General features: G+C 50.5%; 5 protein-coding genes and 1 long non-coding RNA gene across 6 annotated transcripts; 3 read left to right on the top strand and 3 right to left on the bottom strand.

The window, feature by feature from the left end:
• Positions 1–383: 383 nt before the first annotated feature.
• On the bottom strand, positions 384–5,917 carry LOC116732022 (asialoglycoprotein receptor 1-like). The gene is given in 9 exon segments (XM_032581952.1): positions 384–579; positions 581–692; positions 4,037–4,146; positions 4,247–4,407; positions 4,763–4,855; positions 4,924–4,989; positions 5,054–5,143; positions 5,598–5,705; positions 5,788–5,917. Coding segments are annotated over 9 exon segments (909 nt in total). The 5' UTR covers positions 5,846–5,917; the 3' UTR covers positions 384–468.
• On the top strand, positions 5,847–6,289 carry LOC116732040 (uncharacterized). The gene is made up of 2 exons (XR_004341699.1): positions 5,847–5,940; positions 6,037–6,289. It is a non-coding gene; the product is annotated as an uncharacterized LOC116732040 (long non-coding RNA).
• LOC116732028 (C-type lectin domain family 10 member A-like) lies at positions 6,131–9,083 on the bottom strand. The gene is made up of 9 exons (XM_032581961.1): positions 8,949–9,083; positions 8,783–8,871; positions 8,587–8,694; positions 7,745–7,844; positions 7,541–7,606; positions 7,340–7,432; positions 7,111–7,265; positions 6,541–6,650; positions 6,131–6,411 (listed from the first exon to the last, which is right to left on the bottom strand). The coding sequence occupies exons 4-9, from the start codon at positions 7,779–7,781 to the stop codon at positions 6,255–6,257; spliced, it is 618 nt and encodes a 205-aa protein (XP_032437852.1). The 5' UTR covers positions 7,782–7,844; positions 8,587–8,694; positions 8,783–8,871; positions 8,949–9,083; the 3' UTR covers positions 6,131–6,254.
• Positions 9,084–9,626: 543 nt separating this feature from the next.
• Positions 9,627–12,459, bottom strand: cyb5d1 (cytochrome b5 domain containing 1). The gene is made up of 4 exons (XM_032581960.1): positions 11,870–12,459; positions 10,968–11,044; positions 10,607–10,825; positions 9,627–10,442 (listed from the first exon to the last, which is right to left on the bottom strand). Exons 1-4 carry the CDS (start codon positions 11,991–11,993, stop codon positions 10,212–10,214), a joined length of 651 nt encoding a protein of 216 aa, XP_032437851.1. The 5' UTR covers positions 11,994–12,459; the 3' UTR covers positions 9,627–10,211.
• Positions 12,460–12,708: 249 nt separating this feature from the next.
• On the top strand, positions 12,709–19,679 carry plod3 (procollagen-lysine, 2-oxoglutarate 5-dioxygenase 3). The gene is made up of 19 exons (XM_032581944.1): positions 12,709–12,915; positions 14,260–14,351; positions 14,418–14,554; positions 14,954–15,117; positions 15,185–15,297; positions 15,372–15,435; positions 15,571–15,668; positions 15,772–15,873; positions 16,171–16,302; positions 16,376–16,497; positions 16,572–16,676; positions 16,743–16,868; positions 17,204–17,345; positions 17,424–17,537; positions 17,614–17,685; positions 17,778–17,882; positions 17,951–18,097; positions 18,674–18,799; positions 18,917–19,679. Exons 1-19 carry the CDS (start codon positions 12,834–12,836, stop codon positions 19,070–19,072), a joined length of 2,199 nt encoding a protein of 732 aa, XP_032437835.1. The 5' UTR covers positions 12,709–12,833; the 3' UTR covers positions 19,073–19,679.
• Positions 19,680–21,238: 1,559 nt separating this feature from the next.
• Positions 21,239–23,270, top strand: znhit1 (zinc finger, HIT-type containing 1). Its single transcript, XM_032581962.1, has 6 exons — positions 21,239–21,347; positions 21,860–21,957; positions 22,207–22,282; positions 22,525–22,604; positions 22,685–22,854; positions 22,923–23,270. Exons 1-6 carry the CDS (start codon positions 21,323–21,325, stop codon positions 22,942–22,944), a joined length of 471 nt encoding a protein of 156 aa, XP_032437853.1. The 5' UTR covers positions 21,239–21,322; the 3' UTR covers positions 22,945–23,270.
• The last annotated feature ends 1,111 nt before the right edge of the window (positions 23,271–24,381 follow it).

Raw genomic sequence — 24,381 nt, 5'->3', positions numbered from 1 at the left:
TGCACCTGGTTTCATAAACTACATACATGTTGCTGCTGCTCACATAATGCAGCGGTGACCCAATAATAGTTTTGTTTAATCTCCTGCTTCACCACACAGACACTCAGTCTGTTCCAATGAAGGTTCACTCACCTCAGGATGCTAAACTCTTCAGCTGATGATCGAACCTCTGATTGTTTCAGAGTGAAACTCAGCCAGCTGGGGGCGCTCTACAGAGGACTGGGGCTTCATCAGCAGACGGTTCTGATGGAAATAATCCAGATTATGATGTCACAGTAGCAGGACACACTGTCATCCCAACACACACACACACACACCACAGGAGACGGGACATTATAAATGGCCTATTCCAAGGCCAGTAAGAAGAGACAGGAGCTCCAGACTCAGCCTGGATTAAAACGTCTTTATTTGACACATGAACAGGAACCAACTGGAAACAGGGAGAAGCTGGTCAAACTGGGACGTCTCTCAGGACCAGCAGGACCAGCGTTGGGCTCGTTCTGCTCCCGGCCAGCAGGGGGCAGCAGGCGGCGGCTCAGCTGCGCTGGCTGTGTCTCTGGCAGATGTAGCGCAGCCTGGAGGAGCAGTGCAGGTCGTTGAGCCGCCCGTCGTTGTGGATGTGAGCGCAGTCCTCGTCTCCAGGTCCCATGCCGTGACCGGTCCAACTGTCGGGCTGGCCGGGTTTCCATCGCCTGGCAACGGAGACACAAGCACCAGATCTACGTTCAGCAGATCTAGATCTGCTAACTGGCAGTCAGTGATGGAATAGTTACATTTAAAAAGTAAATTTAATCAGATTACTGATTACTCTTTGAAAAAGTAACTTAGATTACTGATTACTTGATTTGGAAAGTAACTAAGTTACATTAAAAGTAACTTTTTTAGTTACTTTCAGCAGCTGCTAACAACAACGCTGTGAAAATGACATTGATCTTTGCCAAAACTTAATTGTAAGTTATTTTATAACATCAACAATGTGTCTCCACTGATAAGGTTGAACTGAAGATTGTTTACAACAGTACAAACAAACTTCAGTAATTTGTGCCTGTTTTTGTGTTTCTATTATTTGGAAAACCATAAATAGTATTTTAGAGTTCCCTCCTCCCCGGCCTCCAGGTTCTGAGTTACGGCCCTGTCTGCTGTCAGAGAAACGCGGCGCTCAGAGTAGCGCAGCTCCTCCTGCGGCTCCACAGCTCAGCTGCACAGATTATTGACACTTAATATTAATAATTATAACGGCGTTTAGTTGTACAACTTTACGGACTCGTTCATTAGTGGCTGTTTTCACGTTTATTGCTCAGTTCTTCACATCAGCCTATGTGATGCGTTACTGACATCACTGCTAATGATGTCATCCAGTAACCATCAGACCCTCTGAAGGTCATCCGGTCTCTGGTCCAATTCCTGATCCTGATCCATCCAGCTGAAACCTCCTGACCTTTCAGCATTTAGTCTGAAACCAAACTCCATGTTGCTCTGACCAACACCTCGGTGAAGAACCTCCAGTAAACTGGATCTCAGACTCTTTGGTACCAGCAGCCACAACAAACACAGTTTGCTCCATGTGATGTGAAATCCAAGGCTTCTCTCCTTTATTGGTAACTGTTTTTATGCACCTTTTATTGTGCATAAAAAGAGGGAGAGATCTCTTTGTTGATCTTTGCCAATTATATTGGCAAAGATCAATGTAATTTACAGAGAGGGAGATGTACATTTTGTTGGTAGAAAAACAGGAACTATTTTGAGTTTCTGTCACCAAGTCTGATTATTATAAGCAGCTGTTGGCTTTTTTGTTTTTTTAAAGTTGCTAACAAATTTAACGGTTGCTCTTTCTGGGCTGGTTTTTGGAGGTGAAGTTGTTCATTTGGGTTTGGAAATAAACAGACAGAAACCCCAGAATGTGTCTGACCTCCAGCTAGTTTTAGTCAGACTCTCCCTGTCCATCATTTCCAGGATGATCCGTCCTGCTGCGTCTCTGTTAAAGTTAATATATTACCTGTGAATGACGTCCAGATGTCCAGAACATTGGAAACATGGAGACTAATATGAACAGAGCAATAAACGTGAAAACAGCCACGAATGAACGAGTCTGTAAAGTTGTGCAACTAAACGCCATTATAATTATTAATATTAAGATAAATGTCACTAATCTGTGCAGCAGCCATCTGAACTGTGGAGCCGCAGGAGGAGCTCTGACCTCTGACCTCTGACACCAAACACAGAACCTGGAGGCTGGGGGTTAAAATCCTTAGAGACAATAGTGGAAAACACAAAAACTGCACAAATTACTAATGTTGTTTTTTTATTGTAACCATTAAAAAATCTCCCCTTCAGTTCAACCTTATCAGTGGAGACACATTGTTGATGTTACTATTATTAAATAAGTTACAATTAAGTTTTGTCAAAAATCAATGTAATTTTCACAGCGTTGTTGTTAGCAGCTGCTGAAAGTAACTAAAAAGTTACTTTTAATGTAACTTAGTTACTTTCCAAATCAAGTAATCAGTAATCTAACTGAGTTACTTTTTCAAGGAGTAATCAGTAATCTGATTAAAGTTACTTTTTCAAGGAGTAATCAGTAATCTGATTAAAGTTACTTTTCCACATTCTTTAAACATTGTGGCTGAAACAACGATGAGGCTAAAATCTGGATTATTTTAAATGCTGGGATGTTTTATGATGATGAGGAAGTTTGAGTGAATTTCCTCAAAACTAAAGTGACTAAAGACCAACAACCTCAGAGACTGAGGAAGTTTTCCACTGGATGAAGATGAAGATGAAGATCCACGATGTTTCCTGATTCCTGTTGATTGAATATTTTCCATCTTTGACTGTTTTTCTTAAACGATGATGGAATAATCTGGTCATCCATTCTGACAGATTACCACCCAGCGCTCGGTGCCCATGTTTGGACTTCACAGAGTTCAGTGAGGCTCTGAGGCTGGATCCATCGGGACGATCCACCGGGACGATCCACCGGGACGATCCACCGGGACGGTCCACCGGGACGGTCCACCGGGACGATCCATCGGGACGGTCCACTGGGACGGTCCATCGGTCCGGTCCGCCTCTCTGGTCCAAAACTTCTTCTATCTGATGCTGTTTGCTTTCACGTTGAGCTTTTTTTGCAAACAGATTATAATTTGTAAACTAATCCATGTGGATGAAGATCTTTGACAGGAAAAGAAAATCTGCTTGCTGTCTGTTGGGTTGTCATGACGACTGGAAAACCAGTTTGAGTTCCCAGAGCAGCCAATTCAACGCAGGATGTGATTTTTCTAACGTTGGAGCAGCGATTTGCGTCTGACTCTCTGGGAGCTGACGGGACCTTGGAGCGGTTCTGGTACCGGAGGAATCCACGCTGCGCGGTTCCTCCCACTGAGAAACGTTTAAGTTGGTCGGGAGCTTCATGTTCAGTCTGTTTATAATAAACACAACGGTCTCAGCAGCGGCGCCCCCTCCTGGTCAGTGTGTCCCTGCAGCTCTGAACAGTTTTGTGTTAAAACTCGTCCAGATTTCAGATTGATTATTGATCTGAGCTGCTGCTATAAATAACCGTTAGATATTTTAGCACATTAAACTTTATTCTGGTTTGTGATTGAGATGATCACCTGCTGTAATATGTAACATAAAATAAAAGTCCATAATAGATTTACTGTGTTTTATAAGTGCATGAATAAGGAAGCGTATGGACATATTAACCTGGGCCAGCAGGGGGCGCCCATCACAAGTTCACATAAACCTCCAACATCTTCATCTGTTTTTAGCTCCCTGTTGTCGAGTTCACCACTACCATCCAAATAAAATAAAATAAAATAAAAACGCCTCAGCGTTCTCACAGTGACCTGTGGCAACAGGAAGTGAAGGAGCTCCTCCTCCTCCTCAGCTCTTCCTCTGTTATTGATCGTTTCATTCAGACACAAACGGCAGTGAGGAAGAAAAATGTCCCACATCGTGCTGGCGCCCCCTGCAGGGCGGCGCCCCACTGCGGTGCCACCCAGCGGAGGTCCAGGTGATGCTGGACTCCAGGTCGTACCTGCGGTTCATGACGTACGGCGTCTGGTTGACCCACTCCCACCTGCCGGACTTCTCGTCCGTCAGACCGACCCAGTAGAACGACCCGGCAGAGAAACGGGTCACAAAGTCCTGGACCAACGAGACACGTTCAGAAAACCGTTCTACAGATTTATCCACCTGCTCATCACTTTGTCCTCAGCAGGTCCAAACGGCGGACAGGTTGTCTCACCCATTCTTCATCGCTCATCAGGATGACCAGGTGAGACTCGTGTCCGTTGCACCAATCCCTGGCCTCGTGCCACGACAGAACCGACCTGCTGAACAGGTAACAGCTGGACCCGAACGTCTCCCAACCCAGAGGACAGCAGCCGTCAGAGACGGAACCAGAACCTGGGACACAGAGGACAGTAACAAACCCAGAACCAGAACCTGGGACAGAGGACAGTAACAGAACCTGAACCTGGGACACAGAGGAGAGTAACAGAACCTGGGACAGAGAGGACAGTAACAGGACCAGAACCTGGGACACAGAGGACAGTAACAGGACCAGAGCCTGGGACAGAGAGGACAGAACCAGAACCTGGGACAGAGAGGACAGAACCAGAACCTGGACGTCCTTGGACGGTGAGCAGATGAGGACATTGTCAGAGGACGTTATGAGGACAGAGTCCATCAGAGCGTCCTGGTCTCCCAGTAGCACCGAGGGTCAGACTGGGACTGTCCCAGTCTGACCAGTGGGACTGACCGTTGTTGATGAAGCGCTCCATGGAACATTTCAACTTGGCCACCGTCCTGCCGATGGTGTCCAGGGTGGACAGCTGCTTCAGGCCTTCAGACACTGGGGACAGGGTCAGAGGTCAGAGGTCAGCAAGTGTTTCCAGGTGTTGGTTCTGAGTCTGGGGTTACCTGAGGTCAGCTGCTCCTTGTTGCTCTCCACAGAGAACTTGAGCCTCTGAGCGTCTTTAGCTGCGTCTGCGTTGGACAGCAGAGTCAGGAGGACAGAGACGGGTCAAGGTTACCTGGACAGGTGTGCTACCTGCAGCGAGCCGCTGGGCGGACATCAGCCACTCCGTCTGGTTGGACAACGCTTTCTCCACGGACCAGAGCCGGCTCAGCGTGCTGCTGTCTGCACACAGACACGAGGAACCTCAGACCTGCCAGGTGTGAACACCTGCCTGATGGTTGCTAAGTTCTCCCAGAGAGCTCAGGTTGTCCCTCTCTAGTCTCTCTAGTTGTAGCCTAGCTCTGCTTCAGCCAGGCTGTGTAGCTTCCTTCTCTGCTGCTAGCGTCTCGTTAGCCTCACTGAAACCTTCCTGACCTTCAGGTCCGGCCGTCTAGAACAGGTTCTGCCTCCAGACCAGTTCTGGCAACGACTCTGGTCCAGTTAAAGTCTCTGAGGTCAAAGCTGCTGAGCTTCAGAAGCTAAAGGTCAAACCATAAACCAGGTGATCTCAGATTCCTCCAGAAGCATTAGGACAGCAAAGAGCAGAGGACGTCTGCTGGACGCCCTGGGAGGACAAGACGTCCACCAGGAGCTGATGGGAACACTGGGACGTACTGGAACACTGGGACGTACTCACTGGTGATTCCAACCGCTACAATGAAAATCAGGACGAAGGCGGCAGCCAGGCCGGGGTAGAGCCAGCGCCTGACCCTGGAGACGGCCGAGAAGGAGACGGCCCGCGGCTCTGACGGACAGAGGGACAGGTTAGGTGGCGGCGGAGCCTGTCTGGGCCCGGTTCTGGCCCGGTCCAGACTCCACAGCAGTACCTTTGTTCCAGAACGAGCTGCTGTCGTCCTCAACCTCGTCGTGATATTCGGTCGTCATGATGTCTGTCCTTGTTTTCCTCTCTGTCCAACACTGAGCTGCAGGTCAACGACCAGAGAGAACTTTGGACCGGAAAACACTCACTGTGTGTGTGTGTGTGAGGGGGTGTGTGTGTGAGGGGGTGTGTGTGTGAGGGGGTGTGTGTGTGAGGGGGTGTGTATGTGTAGGGGTGTGTGTGTGTGTGTGTGTAGGGGTGTGTGTGTGTGTGTGTGTGTTCGGTGAAACATCAGAGGCTGCTGGGAAAACTGACTAAAGACAAACAAGAAGGAGGAGACTGAGAGGAGCTGAAGTTTCCAGATGTTCCTTTAATGCCACATCATCATCATCATCATCATCATCATCAGGTATCTGAGTCTCTAACTGCTCCGGTCCGCTCTGGGTTGTGGGCGGAGCCTGTGTCCAGGTGTCTTCAGGTGTTGGTGCTGCGTCTCTGGCAGATGAAGCGCATGGTGGTGCTGCAGTGGATGTCGTTAAGGCGCCCGTTGCTATGGAGATGAGCACAGTCTTCATCTTCAGGACCCATACCGTGACCGGTCCAGGCATCGGGCTGGCCAGGAACCCACCGCCTGGAGACACACACACACACACACACACACACACACACACACCTCGGTCAGACAGCTGAATGAAACCCTACACAGAGACGTTGGCTGGAAGACGTCCAGGTGTCCAGACATCCAGGTGTCCAGACGTACCTGCGCTCTATGGTGTAAGGGGTCTGGTTCACCCATTCCCACCTCCCAGTTCTCCCATCAGTCAAGCCGACCCAGTACAAGTCAGGAACCGACTTCTTGGTCACAAAGTCCTGCACAGAACAGAGAACAGACATGATGGACGCCAACAAGATGGCGGACACACAGGAGACGAGCTGGACAGAGACACGTCTACCCCCAGGTTCAGAGGGGAGGGGTTGGACCCCCGGTTGGATCCCCGGTTGGTCCCCAGGTTGGTCCCCCGGTTGGTCCCCAGGTTGGTCCCCCGGCTCCTGGCAGGGATAACTTTGGTCCCTTTGTTGTCACAGAACAGCTGATCTTCTACAATAACTCTTCTGACCTGCAGGGTCAGGGGTCATGGTCCTGTGGGCTCCGGGGCCCCAGGAAGGTTCTGGACTCGTCATGAAACCAGATGTTTGACACGCTATAGACCTCGGCTGCTGGTTTCATCCACGTTGAGCTACAACATGGATGAAGCCTTTCTGCTGAGCAGAGCTAGCTAGCATGCTAGCATGCTGCCTCCAGAGTTCATCCTCCACTAAGTTTTCTCACCCACTCCTGGTCGCTGTGCAGGATCAGCAGGTGAGCGCTCTTCCTCTCACACCAGCTCTTGGACTGGTTCCAGTTCAGGTGCTGCTGGCTGAAGAAGTAGCAGTCCGACCCGAGCCGGGTCCAGTCCAGGGGACAGCACGGTCCGGTCGCTGAGCCTGGGACACACAGAGACACTGAGACACCAGGACAGACGGGACAGAGGACAGGACGTCTCTCTGAGGGTCCGTACTGTTGCTGACGATCCGCTCCAGGGAACATTTCAGCCCGTCCACGGCCCGGCTCAGAGAGTCCAGAACCGCCAGCTGCTGCAGGGCTGCAGACACTGGACACACACACAGGTTCTGTTCAGGTTCTGCTCAGATACTAGTGAGGGTCTGTTCAAGTTCTGATCGGGTTCTGGTGAGGTTCTGGTCGGGTTCTGGACACTGACCTGAGGCCAGCCGGTCCTTGTTGTCCTGAATGGACCACTGCAGGTGTTGAAGGTCTTTAATGGACTCTGGAAGACAAAACATTCAGAATCTCAGTGGGTTTAACGGAACCAGAACCAGAACTAGACATTCAACCACTTCCTGGTCTGTTATAGTGCTGTGCTTTTATTGTGAAAGGCCAGCAGTGATGGCGGAGCTTCCTGTACCGTGACTCTGCTGCAGCGATGCGTTCAGGGACTCCATCCTGTCAGGCCAGGATGGACATGTCCTCCTCTGCAGTCCACAGCCGGCTGGATGTCTTCGTGTCTGGACACACACACACACACACACACACACACACACAAAGACACACACACATAAACATGCTGTTTCTCCATCTTAGAAAGGGTTTTCCTTATACTTTGATTCATTTCTATGGTTTACACCTGACCTTTGACCCTAGACCTTAACTCATACCTTTACTGTGCTCCAGTTGTACCTGGAACTGGGAAATTCTGACTTCCCAGTTGGAAAAATGTGATTTCCCTTGGAACCTGGGAGCAGCTCCGACTTTCCTATGTTAGGATTTGTAAGGCCGACTTTGCATTTCAAAATGGCCGCTCCTCACATCAGCAGCAAGAAGCTGTGGAGGAACCATGTTGTTTTCACAGGAAGTACGTGTCAGAGTGCGTCTGACATCAGTGCTGTGTGCAGCCTGCTGCTCTCAGCTGAACAATGTTGGCCTGTCTGTTCCTGTGAACAACCGGGTCGATCCAACCGGGTCGATCCAACCCGGTCCTGCTGTGGAAAATGTCCTCACGTTGTTGGTTGTTGGTCAAGAGGACGTCCTCACAACAACAGCAAGACAGACACACAGAGCAGTCAGCAAACCGGACCCAACAGAACCAACAAGTTCTGATCCAGCAGGAAGCCACATGGTTCAACGACTGAACACCAGGAAGGACCGTTGGGTCTGGTTCCTCCTGGTCCACCGTGTGTGTGTGTGTGTGTGTGTAGGCGTGTGTGTGTGTGTGTGTGTGTGTGTGTGTGTGTGTGTGTGTGTACTCACTGGTGACTCCCAGAACCAGGATCAGGACGAACACCACGGCAACCATCAGAGCGGGAAACAGCCAGCGCCTGAACCTGAAGAGACCGGAGACAGAGCCAGGAGGACTCTCTGGGACGGGGACAGACAGGAGGACAGGCAGGTCATTGGAGGCAGGAAGAGCAGAAACCATCCTCCACCCTCTCTGTCCCCCTCTGACCTTTGACCCAGAGGGTGCAGGTGTCCATGTCCTTGTCCCTGAAGCTGTTGAACATGGCGGAGACGCTCTTCTGTCTTCAGTTTTTGGAGCTGCATTGGCAGAACAATCAGAACGTTACAGCAGCAGGACAGGAGGACAGGACCGGCGCCTCCTGCTGGTGTCTCACCTGTTGAACACCTGGAGATGAGCGAGACGCAGCGTCTCTTCGGTCCGTCTCTGGAGGAATCTGACCGGCCGAGTCCAGAACCTCCTGCAGCTCCTCCTCCTCCCAGCAGGAACCGTCTGCTCAGCACTTTGTGGTTTTGTAACGTCTCTGTTTTTCTCTCTCTCTGTCACTCTCTCGCCCTCTCTCTCTCCCTCTCTCTTGCCCTCTCTCTCTCCCCCTCTCTCTCGCCCGCTGTGTGGCCAGAGTTTCTCCTTCCACTGAATCTCCTCAGCTTCTCGTTTTCAGCAGGACAGATTGCAGAGGAAGGAAACGTTCTGCAGGTCTCGCTTCCCTAAACCAGCCGGAGGTTCTGCAGAGACACGCCCTGACCTCTGACCCCTGGCTCAGTACAGAGCTTCCTGACCTGGAGAAGCCAGGTCTGCAGACGGAGGGGGCCACGAGGGGCCCGGACCCCCAGCATGTTTTAATCCATCAGCTCAGCTTTGGGTTCCCTTCATGTTTTCACACAGAAACCAGGTGAAGTTCTCCTGCTAACTTTGTGAATTTATTAAAGTTTTCTAATTATTCATGTTTGTTACAGATGTTGAGTTTCATGTCAGAATATAATCTAAATGTTTTTGATTTTATTTTGTTGTGATTTCAGGTTTTGACCATTTTACACGTCTGGTTAAATTTTTTAAATGATACTAAACTTGTTTAATATCAGTGTTTGTCTGCTGATTTTGCCTCCACATGAATTATGTCACATTTATCAGAAAGCTGGTTACAGCATTTTACTAGTTCGTTGTTCCTGCACTGTAAAAACACAAAATCTTACCAAGTATTGAGTTTAGTTTCTAGTCTGAGTACATTTGAAATAAGACTAAACTTATTATGTAATTATTTCACTTATAAAACTTCTTATCAGTGAAAAAATTAAGAGGTTATTTGTAAGTTAATTTTGTTTTATTCTAAGTGCGCTGAGATATTTGCAATAGAAATCAAACTAAAAAGCTTTTTATTGAGTGTTTTTGCAGTGCATTATGCTAACACCAACACCGTTATGATGTCAGCTAATCATGGATGATGCTAACAGTAGCAGGTGAGCTGCATGGTGTGAGGAGTGATGGAGCATCTGGTGTGAACATGCTGGTCTGGGGCCAGATTAAAATCTGCCTGGGCCCCAGAAAGCCTGGGGCCGGCCCTGGAAGGCCTGGAGGTTCAGATCACAGGACTTGCCAGGTGCAGCAGCAGGAAGTTTAATGTGATGTCACAGCGATGAGGTCATCCCTCGGTGAGGTCGTCGTTGAAGTAGAGCAGGATGGCGGGGACGAAGAGGTCGCGGTCCATCCTGAGCTGCTCCAGCTCCTGGTCGTCGTCCGTGACGCCGTTATTGCTCAGCGTCTTCTGCATGTCCAGGACGACTCCGTGGTACTTCCAGGTGTAGCTGTTGGCGTGGGCGTTGTGGCGCAGGTAGCGCTGCAGGATCTCCTCCAGGGTCTCCTCCGAGCACACCTGAAGAGGGCAGGCTGGCTGAGCTTCACTACGTTACCCAGGATGCACTGAGAGCTTCACTACGTTACCCAGGATGCACTGAGAGCTTCACTACGTTACCCAGGATGCACTGAGAGCTTCACAGGACAGACTCCATTACCCATAGTGCACTGGGCCTCTCTCACCTCCAGCAGCTGCTCCTGTGACGTCAGCGTGTTGACCACGCGGATCCAGCGCGTCTTGGCCGACAGCAGCCCCACCTCGTAGCGGCGTTCCTTCCACCAGGGCTGGCCCAGGTCCGTGTCCCAGTCGGAGCTCGGCCCGCTGGGCGGCGTGTGCACGAAGCGCCCCCTGGGGGTGTAGTACCGCTCGCAGCACGTCACAGGGTCCACAAACCTCAGGATCTGGAAAAACCAGGAACAACTCAGCTCCCAGCAGGGTCAAAGGTCACTGCTGAAATACATCCATGATGGAAGCCAAACCAGCAACTTCAGCTGGTTTCACTGAAGGTATCAGAGTAAAGGGGCTGGACAAAATAAAACTCACGTCTCTGGTCTTTGGGTCGAACCAGCTGCTGATGTCCTTCCCAGCACACTCCATGATGGGGAGCAGCAGCACGTCACCTGCAGAGGGGAACACCGCCAAGGTCAACCAAGGTCAACCGGGGTCAGCTGGGGTCAACCGGGGTCAACCAAGGTCCATGACTCAGATGGTCGACAAAACAAAATATTCATATCAACATAAATTCAATCAAATCTCCTCATAATTATAAAATATTCCATCTGTTAACATGTCAAGTGAAACAAGTTTTAGGTTATGGATTCCTTTAAAAAGAATAAATAAACATATCTGTACACCACAGGAGCAGAATTATAAATAAAACAGAATTATTAATAAACTACATGGAGAGAGGCTTACATTAACTGGGAAGTGATGAAAACGATTTTTGGTTTTTAAACTTTGTCCAAGGAAAGTTTCAAAAGATGAAGTTACTGTTTAGCAATAAATCATAAATGCTTACATTAGCCACATTTTCAAATCCTCATGTTATTAATAAAATATTCAACTGTTTAATTCTCAGATTTCTTTCCCTATAAAACCATTTGAGAGGAGAAGAGATGTGAAGGTCAGAAAGTTTGAGTTTTCAAATTTGTTTCTTTATATTTTGGTGGGAGAACAAACCTGAAAATGTAGATATTAATTTTATTTTCCATAAATTTTCTTATGAGACCAGGATAAATTTGTTTTGTCAAAAATTTAATCAAATTACTACTACTAATCCAGTAATTGATATTCTGTAACTTAGCTGTTTGTTTTCTTTATGAGCTGAACACATTTTGTATTATTTTATTATTTTCTCACAGGTTCACCGTCACATCCGGTCTGAGCTCGGCCTGGGGCCCAGTTTGAACCAGAACACCCATCCAACACCTGCAGCCGGAACTCACCTGAGTGCTGCTTCATCAGCGGGGTCAGGTCGCACACTTTGCCCAGGAAGGACACCCACAGGTCGCCCGCCGTGAAGTGAGAGGCCACCTCCGCGGGGGTGAAGAACCGGGGCCGCTTCTTCATCTGAGCGGGCTGAAACCAAACGGATAAACTGGGACAAACCGGGCAGTTCGGCTCGGTTAAACTGTCAGGAAGAAGTTTTCGCTCTCAGCAGTTGCGTTGCCATGACAACAGGAGGTACGGTGGTTGCCACTCGGTTTGTTTACCTTCCTGGCTGCAGACCGAGGGGGCTGATGGGAGTTGTAGTGAAACACCAGAACCCACCAAAATTAAACAAAAAAAATATGTCATTGATCCGAAAGGGAAATTAAATGTTGTTCCAGCTCGTATTAATTCAAAATTGTTAGTTATTGTGGATAGTGATGCCTGTTTCCCTTCTCACCTCTTTGTTTTATTTATAAAATCTTAAATTATTGCTGATAAACTGATGTCTATTTCTTCATTAACTGTAAGCCAGAATCATCTCAAACTGAAATAAACACTATAAATAATAAATAATCAATGTTCCTCTACGTATTGGTGTTTTACGGTCTCATTTTAACCCCCTCTCTCCTTGTCTCCCTTTCCGTGGAATGTCACACACGTGGCACAGATTCAGATCTTTTTCACGAAGTTTCTCCAGTTGGACAAATCTGAACAAAACCCCTCTCTCCCACCGATTCCATCTGTCGGCCGCTGATTGGCTCAGCACCGTGTCACTCAAACATTCTGGGCTGCTGATTGGCTGAACCCCGAGAACTGCTGTCCGCTGCGGTCTGTGTTGATGTTGGGACATCTCGTTGCTGATTCATCGCGATATTTGGACCGTAGGAAGCTGACAGAGTCTGAGAGAAGAAGCGGATAAACTAACGGTTCTGTTCTGCCAAACCGAACGGGTTCTAACCGGGTCACCAAGCGGAACACATGGCGTCCTGTCGGCTTCTCTGGCTCACTGCCGTCTGCTTCCTCAGCTCCGCGTGGGCCGAACAGCGGAAGCTCTCAGCAGGTAAGGCCGCTCCGCAGGCTGCTCTAGTCGGCCAGGAGGAGCAGGGTGGGCCGCTGGAGCTCCGGAGCTAAACAGATAAACTGCTGGTGAAACTGTGAAAAATGAGAATATTATTATTAATAAATCAGAAATAAACTGTGACATCAGCAGGAATGTGAGGGGAAAATACGTTAAGTACTCAGAACTGAATAAAAATGGAGGAATTTTATGATCAGGATGTAGAACCTGGAAAGTTCTGGTTTTAGGAAGAATCACGGCTCTTCAGAACCATTCTGGACCTTTTCAGAACCGGTCCGGTTCACATGCAGCCAGTTGTTAACGCTGCTGGTCTATTTAGTATTTAATCTTAATTTATTACATGAATTTTCCTAAAAGTTTTCATTGTTTCAAACCGGATCGATCCGGAACTTCTGGGTCTTTAAAACTTCATCACTTAAACTGTTATAGAGATCTATAACAAAATGGATTATTGGTAAAGACTGTTACCATGGCAACCCACAGGTGTGCATGATTCAGAGATGAAATGTTTCTTATTCTGTTGTTTTAAATCTGAGAGTCTCTTTAATCATGTTTCAGTTGTTTTAACTGATGATGATAATAAATATTATTATTATTATTATTATTATTATTATTATTATTATTATTATCCAGTGAATGATAAGTGAGGAGCAGAATAGAACTGCATGAGTTATTGATGCCCAGCTGCTGAGCAGGGGTCCGTCTGGTTCTGGTTCTACTGGTTCCCAGCAGATCACCTGGAGGACAGTAGAGGAGCTGATTCTGGGTCAGATCAGCCTTCCTCCTCCTCCTCCTCCTCCTCCTCTGCAGGTTTCTGGTTTCAGACATTCAGAGAAACTGGAGCTGCAGGACAACCAGCAGGTTTATTCACCTCAGCTCCACCTTCATCCTCCTCCTCCTTTTCCTCCTCTTCCTCCTCCTCCTCCTTCCTCCTCCTCTTCCTCCTCTTCCTCCTCTTCCTCCTCCTCCTCCTGCAGGAGGAGGTTGAGCCGTTCCTGACTTGCAGCTGGTGTTCTCCTGGTTCAGAAGTATTCATACCCCCTGACTGCTCAGCCGTGTCGCCTCCTCACACGCTGCCCCCTACTGGGCAACATGGTGGCAGTTGGACTGATACCAGATATTGAAAACAGATCAATAATTATCAGTATTGACTGATATTAAATGCTGATGTCATAAGTTCCTCCTCCGTGTCGTCCAGCCAGACGTTCGGGTCAGAGGTCGGGGATCAGCTCCAGGTGTGGGCGGGGCCTCCAGCAGCCAATCAGAGGGAGGATCAGCTCTAGATCTGCAGCATCTAGACTGACTCTATGTGTGTCTCTGGTGTAGAAAATCTGCTGGTCGTTACCGCGGCAACAGAGGAGACAGACGGCTTCAGGCGCTTCGTGAAGACGGCGGCTCAGTTCAACTACAGCCTGAAGGTGAGACCAGAACCAGAACTCTGGGTCTGGGCCGGCTAACCCCCGCTGACCTCTGACCTCTGGCAGGTGCTGGGCCTGGGGGAGGAGTGGAAGGGCGGAGACGTGGCCCGGACGGTGGGCGGAGGTCAGAAGGTCAGGTGGCTGAAGGAGGAGCTGCTGAAGAACTCGGAGGAGCAGCAGCTGGTGGTCATGTTCGTAGACAGGTAGCCTTCATCCTGCTCCTCCTCTTCCTCTCTGCTGACTCACCTGTGCAGGTGGATCAGTGACTTCATGATGTTTATTACTTATTGATTAACAGAGGGGGCGGGGCTTAGAAATGCTCTGATCGTTCTCACTGTGGCGGTGGCAGCATCATGCTGTGGGAACCTGGTCAGAAGAGCTGAGACTGGGGTCACCATGGCAACCACCCTGCAGCCAGAGGCATTATGGGATGGTTTAGATCAAAGTGGCAGCGACTCGTTAAAATACAAAAAAAGATTTAATATTTATTTAGAGACAAATAATTTCATTTATTTAAATATTCCTGATATCAGGTCAAACCGGGTCAGACTCGGTTCTGGCTAACCGGACCTCCTAACCGGGCCTCTGCTCCGTCTCTGCAGCTACGATGTGATCCTGGCGGCCGGTCCAGACGAGCTGCTGACCCGGTTCTCCTCTCTGGGCCACCGGGTCGTTTTCTCTGCCGAGGGGTTCTGCTGGCCCGACCAGCGCCTGGCCTCCAAGTACCCCCAGGTGCATTCTGGGAAGCGCTACCTGAACTCTGGAGGTGAGGTTCTGCTGTCCTGGGGTTCTGTGGTCCTGGTGCCAGTCCGCTGACCTGCGGTTCTGTCCAGGTTTCATCGGGTTCTCCTCGGACCTGGCCGCCATCGTCCAGCAGTGGAAGTTCAGGGACAACGACGACGACCAGCTGTTCTACACCCGGATCTACCTGGACCAGAAGCAGAGGGTAACCGGGTCAGAACCGGGCCGGGAGGCGGGAGCAGTCGGACAGAACCCGACTGATGTTGTGGTGTGTTTCAGACCCGGTTCAACATGACTCTGGACCACCGATCCAGGATCTTCCAGAACCTCAACGGAGCCATCGGTGAGTCTCTGGACGGTTCTGTACCGGTTCTGGACCCGTCCAGACTGGACCTCAGTGGTTCTGGTGGAGAGTCATCGGGCCTGGAACCGGGTCAGAGCTGCTGGTTCTGGTTCTGACCTGGCTCTCTCTCCCCAGACGAGGTCGTCTTGAAGTTTGAGAGGTCAAAGGTCAGAGTGAGGAACGTGGCCTACGACACGCTTCCTGTGGTCATCCACGGCAACGGACCCACCAAGGTAACGGCCAATCAGAGGGCTCCGCTCGCCCCATGTGACAGCAACAGGAAGTGCAGCTGGTGTACCGTTCAGTTGCCATAGCAACACCTGTCTCCATCCTCAGCTGCAGCTCAACTACCTGGGAAACTACGTCCCAACGGCCTGGACCTACGAACACGGCTGTGGAGGCTGCGACGACGACCTGCTGTTGCTAGGCGACCAACAGGTAAGGGGGGGAAGGAGAAGGGAGGGTTGATGGGGGGATTAGAGCCAGTCTGACTCTCTCTCCCCCTCTCTCTCTCTCGCCCTCTCTCTCCATCTCTCTCTCTGTTTCTCTCTCGCTCTCTCCCTCTCTCTCTGTCTCTCTCCCTCCCTCTCCATCTCTCTCTCCTCTCTCACTCTCTCTCTCTCTCTCGCCCTCTCCCTCTCTCTCTGTCTCTCTCCCTCCCTCTCCATCTCTCTCTCCTCTCTCACCCTCCCTCTCTCTCCCTCCCTCTCTCTCTCTCCCTCTCTCTCTCTCCAGGATGTAGACCTCCCTCTGGTCTTCCTGTCGGTCTTCATCGAACATCCGACTCCCTTCCTGGACGAGTTCCTGCAGCGTCTGGTCACCATGAACTACCCCAAGACTCGGATCCGCCTCTTCATCCACAACAACGTACGGCCCGCCGGACCTGGCTCTGGTTCTGGTTCTGGACCCGGCTCTGGTTCTGACCCGTCATGTCCTGCAGGTGGTGTACCATGAGCAACACATCCAGCGGTTCTGGGAGCGCCACAGGCTTCTGTTCCCGGATGCGGTTCTGGTGGGACCTGAGGAGAACCTGCCGGAGGAGAAGGCCAGAACCATGGCGATGTGAGTCCTGAACCAGAGCCGGGTCTGGACCAGTTCTGGTTCTGGATGGCTCTAACCCCTCCCTGTGTGTGCAGCGAGGCGTGCCAGAAGAACCCAGGCTGCGATTACTTCTTCAGCATCGACTCGGACGTGGCGCTGACCAACCCGGACACGCTGCGGATCCTCATGGAGGAGAACAAGTAGGTTCTGGTCCGGCCCGGTTCTGTCTGGGTCGGGGGCCGCTCTAACTCCGTGTTCTGCCCCAGGTCCGTCATCGCCCCCATGCTGTCCAAACACGGCAAACTGTGGAGTAACTTCTGGGGCGCTCTGAGTCCGGACGGGTTCTACTCGCGCTCCGAGGATTACATCGAGATCGTCCAGGGCAAGAGGGTGTAAGTCCTGCTGCTGTCGCCACGGTAACGGACCCGGACCTCACCGCTGGGAGGTTCTGGTCAGGTCTGGATCATACGATCAGGTTCTGATGGTCCAGTCAGAACCAGAGTGGGCGGGACAGGAAGTGATGTCAGTTCTGACCTGTGTTTGGACCGGTTCTGTTCTGTTTGGACCGGTTCTGTTCTGTTTGGACCGGTTCTGTTCTGTCTCTCACCCGATCTCTGTGTTGGGACTGGTTCTGTTTGGACCGGTTCTATTCTGTTTGGACCGGTTCTGTTCTGTCTCTGACCCGGTCTCTGTGTTGGGATTGGTTCTGACCCGTCTCTGTCCCCAGCGGGCTCTGGAACGTCCCCTACATCACCCAGGTCTACCTGGTGAAGGGCAGCGTCCTGCGGTCCAAACTCTCCCAGGTCAGCCTGTTTGTGGACGAAGGAATGGACCCGGACATGGTGTTCTGCAGAACCATCAGAGACCAGGTAACGCCGCTGGCTTTGTACCAGAACCCGGTCTGATTCCTCTGGACCGGACTCACCGGCGCCACCGTGTGTCCTCAGGGCATCTTCATGTTCGTCTCCAACCGAGACGAGTTCGGCCGGCTGGTGGCGTCCGCCACCTTCAACACCTCCAGACTCCATCCGGACATGTGGCAGATCTTCGACAACCCACTGGTCAGAACCGGACCGGAGGTCCACCAGGTTCTGGTGGGACGGCTGGGACTGAGTCTGTCTGTCTCTGTCCCTGCAGGACTGGAGGGAGAAGTACGTCCACGAGAACTACTCCAAGATCTTTGAGGAGGCCAGCGGCATGGTGGAGCAGGTACCGGAGCGGGAACTGGACCGGCCTGTGGGCCAGAGCCAGGTGGTTCTGGTGTCATCTGGGTCTCTAACGTCCTCTCTTGTGTCCTCTAGCCCTGTCCAGATGTCTACTGGTTCCCGGCCTTCTCTGAAAAGATGTGTGACCATCTGGTGGAGACCATGGAGGACAACGGCCAGTGGTCCGGAGGGTCCCACAAGGTACCGCCGCTTCCTGAGAGCCATGAGGTTCCTCAGGGGCCTGACCGGTTCTGGTTCTGTCCCTCCAGGACGAGCGTCTGGCCGGCGGCTATGAGAACGTCCCCACCGTGGACATCCACATGAACCAGATCGGCTTCGAGAAGGAATGGCTCAAGTTCCTCAAGGATTACATCGCCCCCGTCACCGAGAAGCTGTACCCTGGATACTACCCCAAGGTAGGAACCCAACCGGGCCTGGAGGTGGTACCCCAAGGTTAGAACCCAACCGGGCCTGGAGGTGGTACTGTAAGGTAGGAACCCAACCGGGCCTGGAGGTGGTACCCCAAGGTTAGAACCCAACCGGGCCTGGAGGTGGTACTGTAAGGTAGGAACCCAACCGGGCCTGGAGGTGGTACCCCAAGGTTAGAACCCAACTGGGCCTGGAGGTGGTACCCCAAGGTAGGAACCCAACCGGGCCTGGAGGTGGTACCCCAAGGTTAGAACCCAACCGGGCCTGGAGGTGGTACCCCAAGGTAGGAACCCAACCGGGCCTGGGGCTGCTACCCTGAGGTCGGACCGGAGCCAGTTCTGGGGAACCTTTAGGTTTATAGTTTTCTGATCCTCCCAGAACCAGAAACTTTTCTGTTATGTTAATTTTTTAATCACTGTCTTTTATTGAGTTTTTTTCCTTTCCTGCATTCAGTTTGTGAAAACATTAGCATGCTGATGTTAGCATGAAAGTAAAACTAATTCTTTATAAATGCTAGCATTGTAGTGCAAACTTTAAGCTAGCATGCTAATCCCCCCCCCCAGGCCCACTCCATCATGAACTTTGTGGTCCGGTACCGTCCAGACGAGCAGCCGTCTCTGCGGCCGCATCACGACTCGTCCACCTTCACCATCAACATCGCCCTGAACAGGAAGGGCGTCGACTACCAGGTACCCCTCTGTCTGACCTCTACCTGACCCCTGACTGACCTCTACCTGACCCCTACCTGACCCCTACCTGACCTCTACCTGACCCCTACCTGACCTCTACCTACCTGTGTTTTCCAGGGTGGAGGCTGCAGGTTCCTGCGCTACGACTGTAAGGTGGAGTCTCCCAGGAAGGGCTGGTCCTTCATGCATCCCGGCCGCCTCACCCACTACCACGAGGGCCTGCCCACCACCCAGGGCACCCGCTACATCATGGTGGCCTTCGTCGACCCCTGATGACCCCGGGGGGGTGTGAATGTGTGATGGTGGACCTGAACGCATCATACGGGTTTCTGCTTTTCCGCTGTTCACGGTTCTCTGACAGGAACCTGAACGCATCATCTGCATCAAACAGACAGAAAAACACGTCACACTTCCTGGCCCTGAACGCATCGTGGCCGGGCTTTTCACAATAAGAGTCTTTAATTAGAGGTCACCATGATGCCTTACCTGAGTCTATGCAAGAACACACTCCAGGTGTGTGTGTGTGTTCAGATGCACATCGGGACTTGAACTCATCACTGCAGCTCCCTCTGTCCAGCAGGGGTGCTCCGTCACCATGGTAACCTGCAGCAGGTTACCATGGTGACGCTCCAGGATCCAATCACCATTCAACCCGACCGGATTTAACCAATCAGAAGCCTGAGACTCTGATTTTAAAATCTTTATTATTTATGGGATGTTTAGACTTTGTGGTTACCGGGGCAACGCTAGAGGGTTTTATACTGTTGTAAATGTTTAGCTGTGAGGTTCTGGTTCTGGACTGGTTCTGTCTGAAGGAAGCAGAACAAACCGCTCTAAGTTATTTGTTTCAAGGAACTGAATAAAGTTTTAGTAAACTGAGCTCTGATTGGTCGGTTTGGTCCCGACAGTTAACCGTCTCCAGTTTGTCCTCCATGTTTTCTGCTGGAATATTTCTGGTTTCAGAACCGACCCGCCGGATCTGCTGGTGGAGAATGGAGCAGCAGCAGCAGCCGGGTCCAGTTTGGTCCTCTGGTTCCCTCTGCTCAGCACATGGATCCAGACTGGACCTGCGGTTCTGGTCCAACTCCAATTCTGGTTCTGGTTCTGTCCAGGAGTCCGGCTAGCAGCAGATATCCAGCTGCTAATATGTCTGTCCATTAAAATCTGTCTGTCTGGGCGTGCCGTGGTGGCGTAGGTGTTAGTGTGACCCGTATTTGGAGGCCTTGAGTCCTCGACGCGGCCGTCGCGGGTTCGACTCCCGGACCTGACGACATTTGCCACATGTCTTCCCTCCTCTCCTTCCCCGTTTCCTGTCAGCCTACTTTCGCAAAAGGGACACTAGAGCCCACAAAAAAAAAGACCTCCTGGAGGGGTAAAACAAAAAACAAGAAAACAAAAAAACATCAGGGGTGTCCAAACTGTGGTTCTGGGGCCATTTGTGGCCCAGATCGCAATATAAATGGCCTGTTTACATTGTAAAGTTGGTTTTCAGGTCAAAGTTTAAAATGTAAAAAAAAAAGCCAGAAGCAGCTTAGAAATCATTAAATATTTGTTTGATTAGTTAATTTGCATTTTGAGACTGTTTTAGCTCCATAACTTTATGGAGTTATAGTAACTCCATAAAGTTACTATGTAGTTACTATGGAGTTACTCCATAGTAACTCAAATTCACTGAGTTAAAGTGAATTTAACTCAAATAGCCTCTTGATGCACCGCAGGTTTCTGGTTTACGCAGTTCCAAAAAGATCAAAAATGCAGTTCTCTGTTTATTCCACAGTTGCAGGTAAAGCGTGGCACAAGCACAGGAACCCTGGCGGTGTTGTTTGGATACCTGACTGTCTCACCTGCTGACTGACTGGCTGAGTAAACTGCTAGAAAACCATGTGACCACCCACATGCATAAAGAGCCACCAATAACCTGCATGAAACACCCAACTGAAATTAACTAATCAAACTAATTACTAGCCACCAAACTAAATGTTTTTTCTCCATGTTTGGTGAGATTATTGAGGCATAAAACTAAATGTTGGTCCCAGTTCTGGGTTGAGTTCTAGATTTGTACATTAAAAAGCTTTTAAACTTTAGTTTTTCCCCATTTGGCTTAAGGTTTTTAACATTACTGTTGAAAATGTGGCCCACCCATGGAAATGATGGAGTTATTTAATATATTTACAAGGCAAGCATGTTTCAGAGACTAATATTTGTAGAAAAGCAGAATCTGTGTTTAGTGTAAAAATGTTTGTATCTGTTGTCTCTCTAATGACGATCTGCAGATCGACCACCAGGGGGCGGCAGAGAAGCTACAAACGCGCCCGAATAATTCTTAAGTAAATATACGTAAATTATGTAACTTCATCATCTCTGTAGGTGGTAAATGTTCCGGATAGAGAGGAGTTTTCATTTAACTGTTCAAAGTATATTTAGGTTTTGTTTTTATTTATTTTTTCCTCATTGGGTCAGTAACAGTTTCTGGGACATTCGCGTTTCGTTTAGTTTGACCCCTGCGACTGCCGTTCAGTCAAGATGGTGCTGGAGAAGAAAAGCTCCGGTGAGTTTGGCTCATTTGATCCTGATTAATGAGTAAACGTGACCCTGCAGCTGCAGCCTGGTGTCCGTTAGACCCACCGGCTGGAGGACCGAGCGGATCCCCGCTGCTGCCCCCTTCATGCGGGGTTCCGGCTGAAAACAGCCGCTCCGCTGCGGACTCCACTAAGAAAACCACCAGTTTGAGCTCAACAGCGGTTTAGTAAATCATTATAATGGTTATATAAACTAATTTTACATCGTAACTATTATTTTTTGTTATTCCACCATACGGCTGGTTTATAGTGTTTATAAACTGTACATTTATTGAAATAGTCTAACTTTAAACCCCCAGGGCTGCATGTAGGTGTTTAACTTCAGAATGTTTACAGACTAAATTCAGCCAAACAGTTTGACCCGGTAGACTTTTAGTTTAAAATGAACAGTTAAATATGAGGGTCTTATGGGACGTTTGGTCCTGTTAATGGGAAACGGTGGTCCAGTCCAGAACCTGTAACCGGTTCCTGTGTGTTTCAGCCCGGGTCGAAGCGGGTCAGCGCAGGGTTCTGGATGAGGCGACCCGGCAGAGGAGGCTGACCCGGCAGCTGGAGGCTCTGGAGAAAGACAACTTCCAGGTTGGTTATGGGACTGGGCCCAGCAGGGGTTCTGGTGGATCTCAATGGTTCCAATGAATCCAGAACCGGACAATAACCGGCTTATACCGAACCGGGTCAGTCATTGATGTAACAGACTAGGATCTGATTAGTGACATCATCATCAGCTGACATCAGGACAAACTGAGGGGTCAGAGGTCAGATGAGGTCTCGATGATGATGATGATGATGATGCTCTTCCTCACTCTCTCTTCCTGTCTGCGTCTCCAGGACGACCCTCTGTCCTCCCTGCCCCCCCCTGGTCCCACGGCCCGACTCCCAGCCTTCAGTGAGACGGAGGAGCCAGGTGAGTGTCCTCCTGATGGAAGTTCTGTCCTCCTGATGGACGCTCTGTCCTCCTCTCTGTCCTCCTGATGGACACTCTGTCCTCCTGATGGACGTTCTGTCCTCCTGATGGACACTCTGTCCTTCTGATGGACGCTCTGTCCTCCTGATGGACGTTCTGTCCTCCTCTCTGTCCTCCTGATGGACGCTCTGTCCTCCTCTCTGTCCTCCTGTCCATTCAGCTCAGTGTCTCTTTGTCCTCAGAGAAGAAGAGGAGGAAGACGAGGGGTGATCATTTCAAGCAGCGCTTCAGGAAGAACTTCACCACCCTGCTGGAGGAGGAGGTAGCTGCTCTCTGATTGGCTGATGGTCACCTGCTGCTCTCTGATTGGCTGATGGTTTCATGCTGCTCTCTGATTGGCAGAACCTGTCGGAGAGGGCGGAGCCTAACTACCTGTCAGCTGCGGCCCCGCCCTCCTCTCTGCCGCCACGTCTCTTCTGCTGCGTCTGCGGCTTCCCGTCCCACTACACCTGCACCACCTGCGGGGGGCGCTACTGCAGCAGCAGGTGTCTGCTCACGCACAGGGAGACCAGGTAGGGGGCGCTGCAGAGAGGGACACCTGGTGTCCTCTGTCCTGCTCACCTGTCCACTGTCTCTGCAGGTGTCTGAAGTGGACGCTCTGAGGACGCTTTGGACCATACTGGACCAGATCGGACCGCAGGACATGTTGGACTGCTGCTGCTGGACAGAGACGCTGCTGTCTGGGTCAGGACGCTCCAGAACCTAGACGACCCGGTTGGTTCTGATGGTTGGTCTCAGTGTGGACCCATCTCTGCCTTCACTGCAGAACCAGAACCAGCAGAACCAGAACCAGCAGAACACTGAGGTTCCACAGGAGGACACCTGAGTTTGTTCCAATTTTCAGGAACCAGAACCAGAACCGACCCGGATCTCCTGGATGTTTTAATTTCATTTTGTTCTGAAACTGAAATAAATGTTGTTTTTCTGACCTTTCAAAATAAAATGTCCTGTCTCTAAACCTGCACTTCCTGTTAGTACTGCTGCAGCTACTGACTGACCTCTGACCTTTAACCCTCAGCCACTCAGAGGTCAGCTCCCAGGTTCAGATCTCCTGAGGTGTTTACGTCTGTGCAGCGTCCTCAAAGTCCAGCCATCCTGGTCGCCATGGCAACCGCACCATAAACACCAGTCAATCATTACAGTGGACTTTAGATTCATCTGAGCCTTTACCTGCACACACACACACTCACTGCTCACACACACACACACACTCACTGCTCACACACACACACACTCACTGCTCACACACACACACACTGCTCACACACACACACACCTCACACACTCTGCTCTCACACACACACACTCACTGCTCACACACACTCACTGCTCACACACACACACACTGCTCACACACACACCTCACACACTCTGCTCTCACACACACACACTCACTGCTCACACACACACACCTCACACTCTCTCCAGCCGCTCGTCTCTCCGGCTGCAGGACGCCGTCGCTGTGAGGAGCCGCCGCCTCTCAACCAGTCAGTGAGTACCAACTGGGAGCACTGGGCTGGTTCTGGTTCTGGGATTAACTGGAGGTCGGATCCAATCCGGTCTCTGGTTCTGGTCGTTGCTCACCTTAGGGCCGTGAGGCTGGTGTGGAACCAGCAACCCGGAGACTGGTTCTGGTTTTGAACCGGGTCATGAAGGTCAACTCTGATGTGGGAGCGGTTCCGACCCAGATCGGTCTGCAGACAGTCCAGAGAGGTCCAACGTCTTTCAGAGGTTCTCCTCCATCTCAGTGACCTTTAACCCTAAAGTTTCTGATTGACCCAGGTTTTCAGAACCATCAAGTTCTGCTGGGTTCTACTGCAGAACCATTTACTCTGCTGCTCTGGGTCCAGTTTAACCAGGCTTGACTCTTGGTGTGCATCAGAGCCGTAACTTAGATTGAATCCTTCAGGTTTCTAGAAGAACCATCCAGAACCAGAACCTGGTTATCCTCCAGAACCGAGGTTCTCCTGTCATCAGGTCTGGGTTCAGGTTCTGGAGAACTTCAGATCTGATGTCAAACTGCCTGAACCTGAGATCCA

Source organism: Xiphophorus hellerii, chromosome 14 (assembly GCF_003331165.1).
Source record: "Xiphophorus hellerii strain 12219 chromosome 14, Xiphophorus_hellerii-4.1, whole genome shotgun sequence".
Classification (NCBI taxonomy): domain Eukaryota; kingdom Metazoa; phylum Chordata; class Actinopteri; order Cyprinodontiformes; family Poeciliidae; genus Xiphophorus; species Xiphophorus hellerii.
This window is presented reverse-complemented; position numbering and strand designations above follow the sequence as displayed.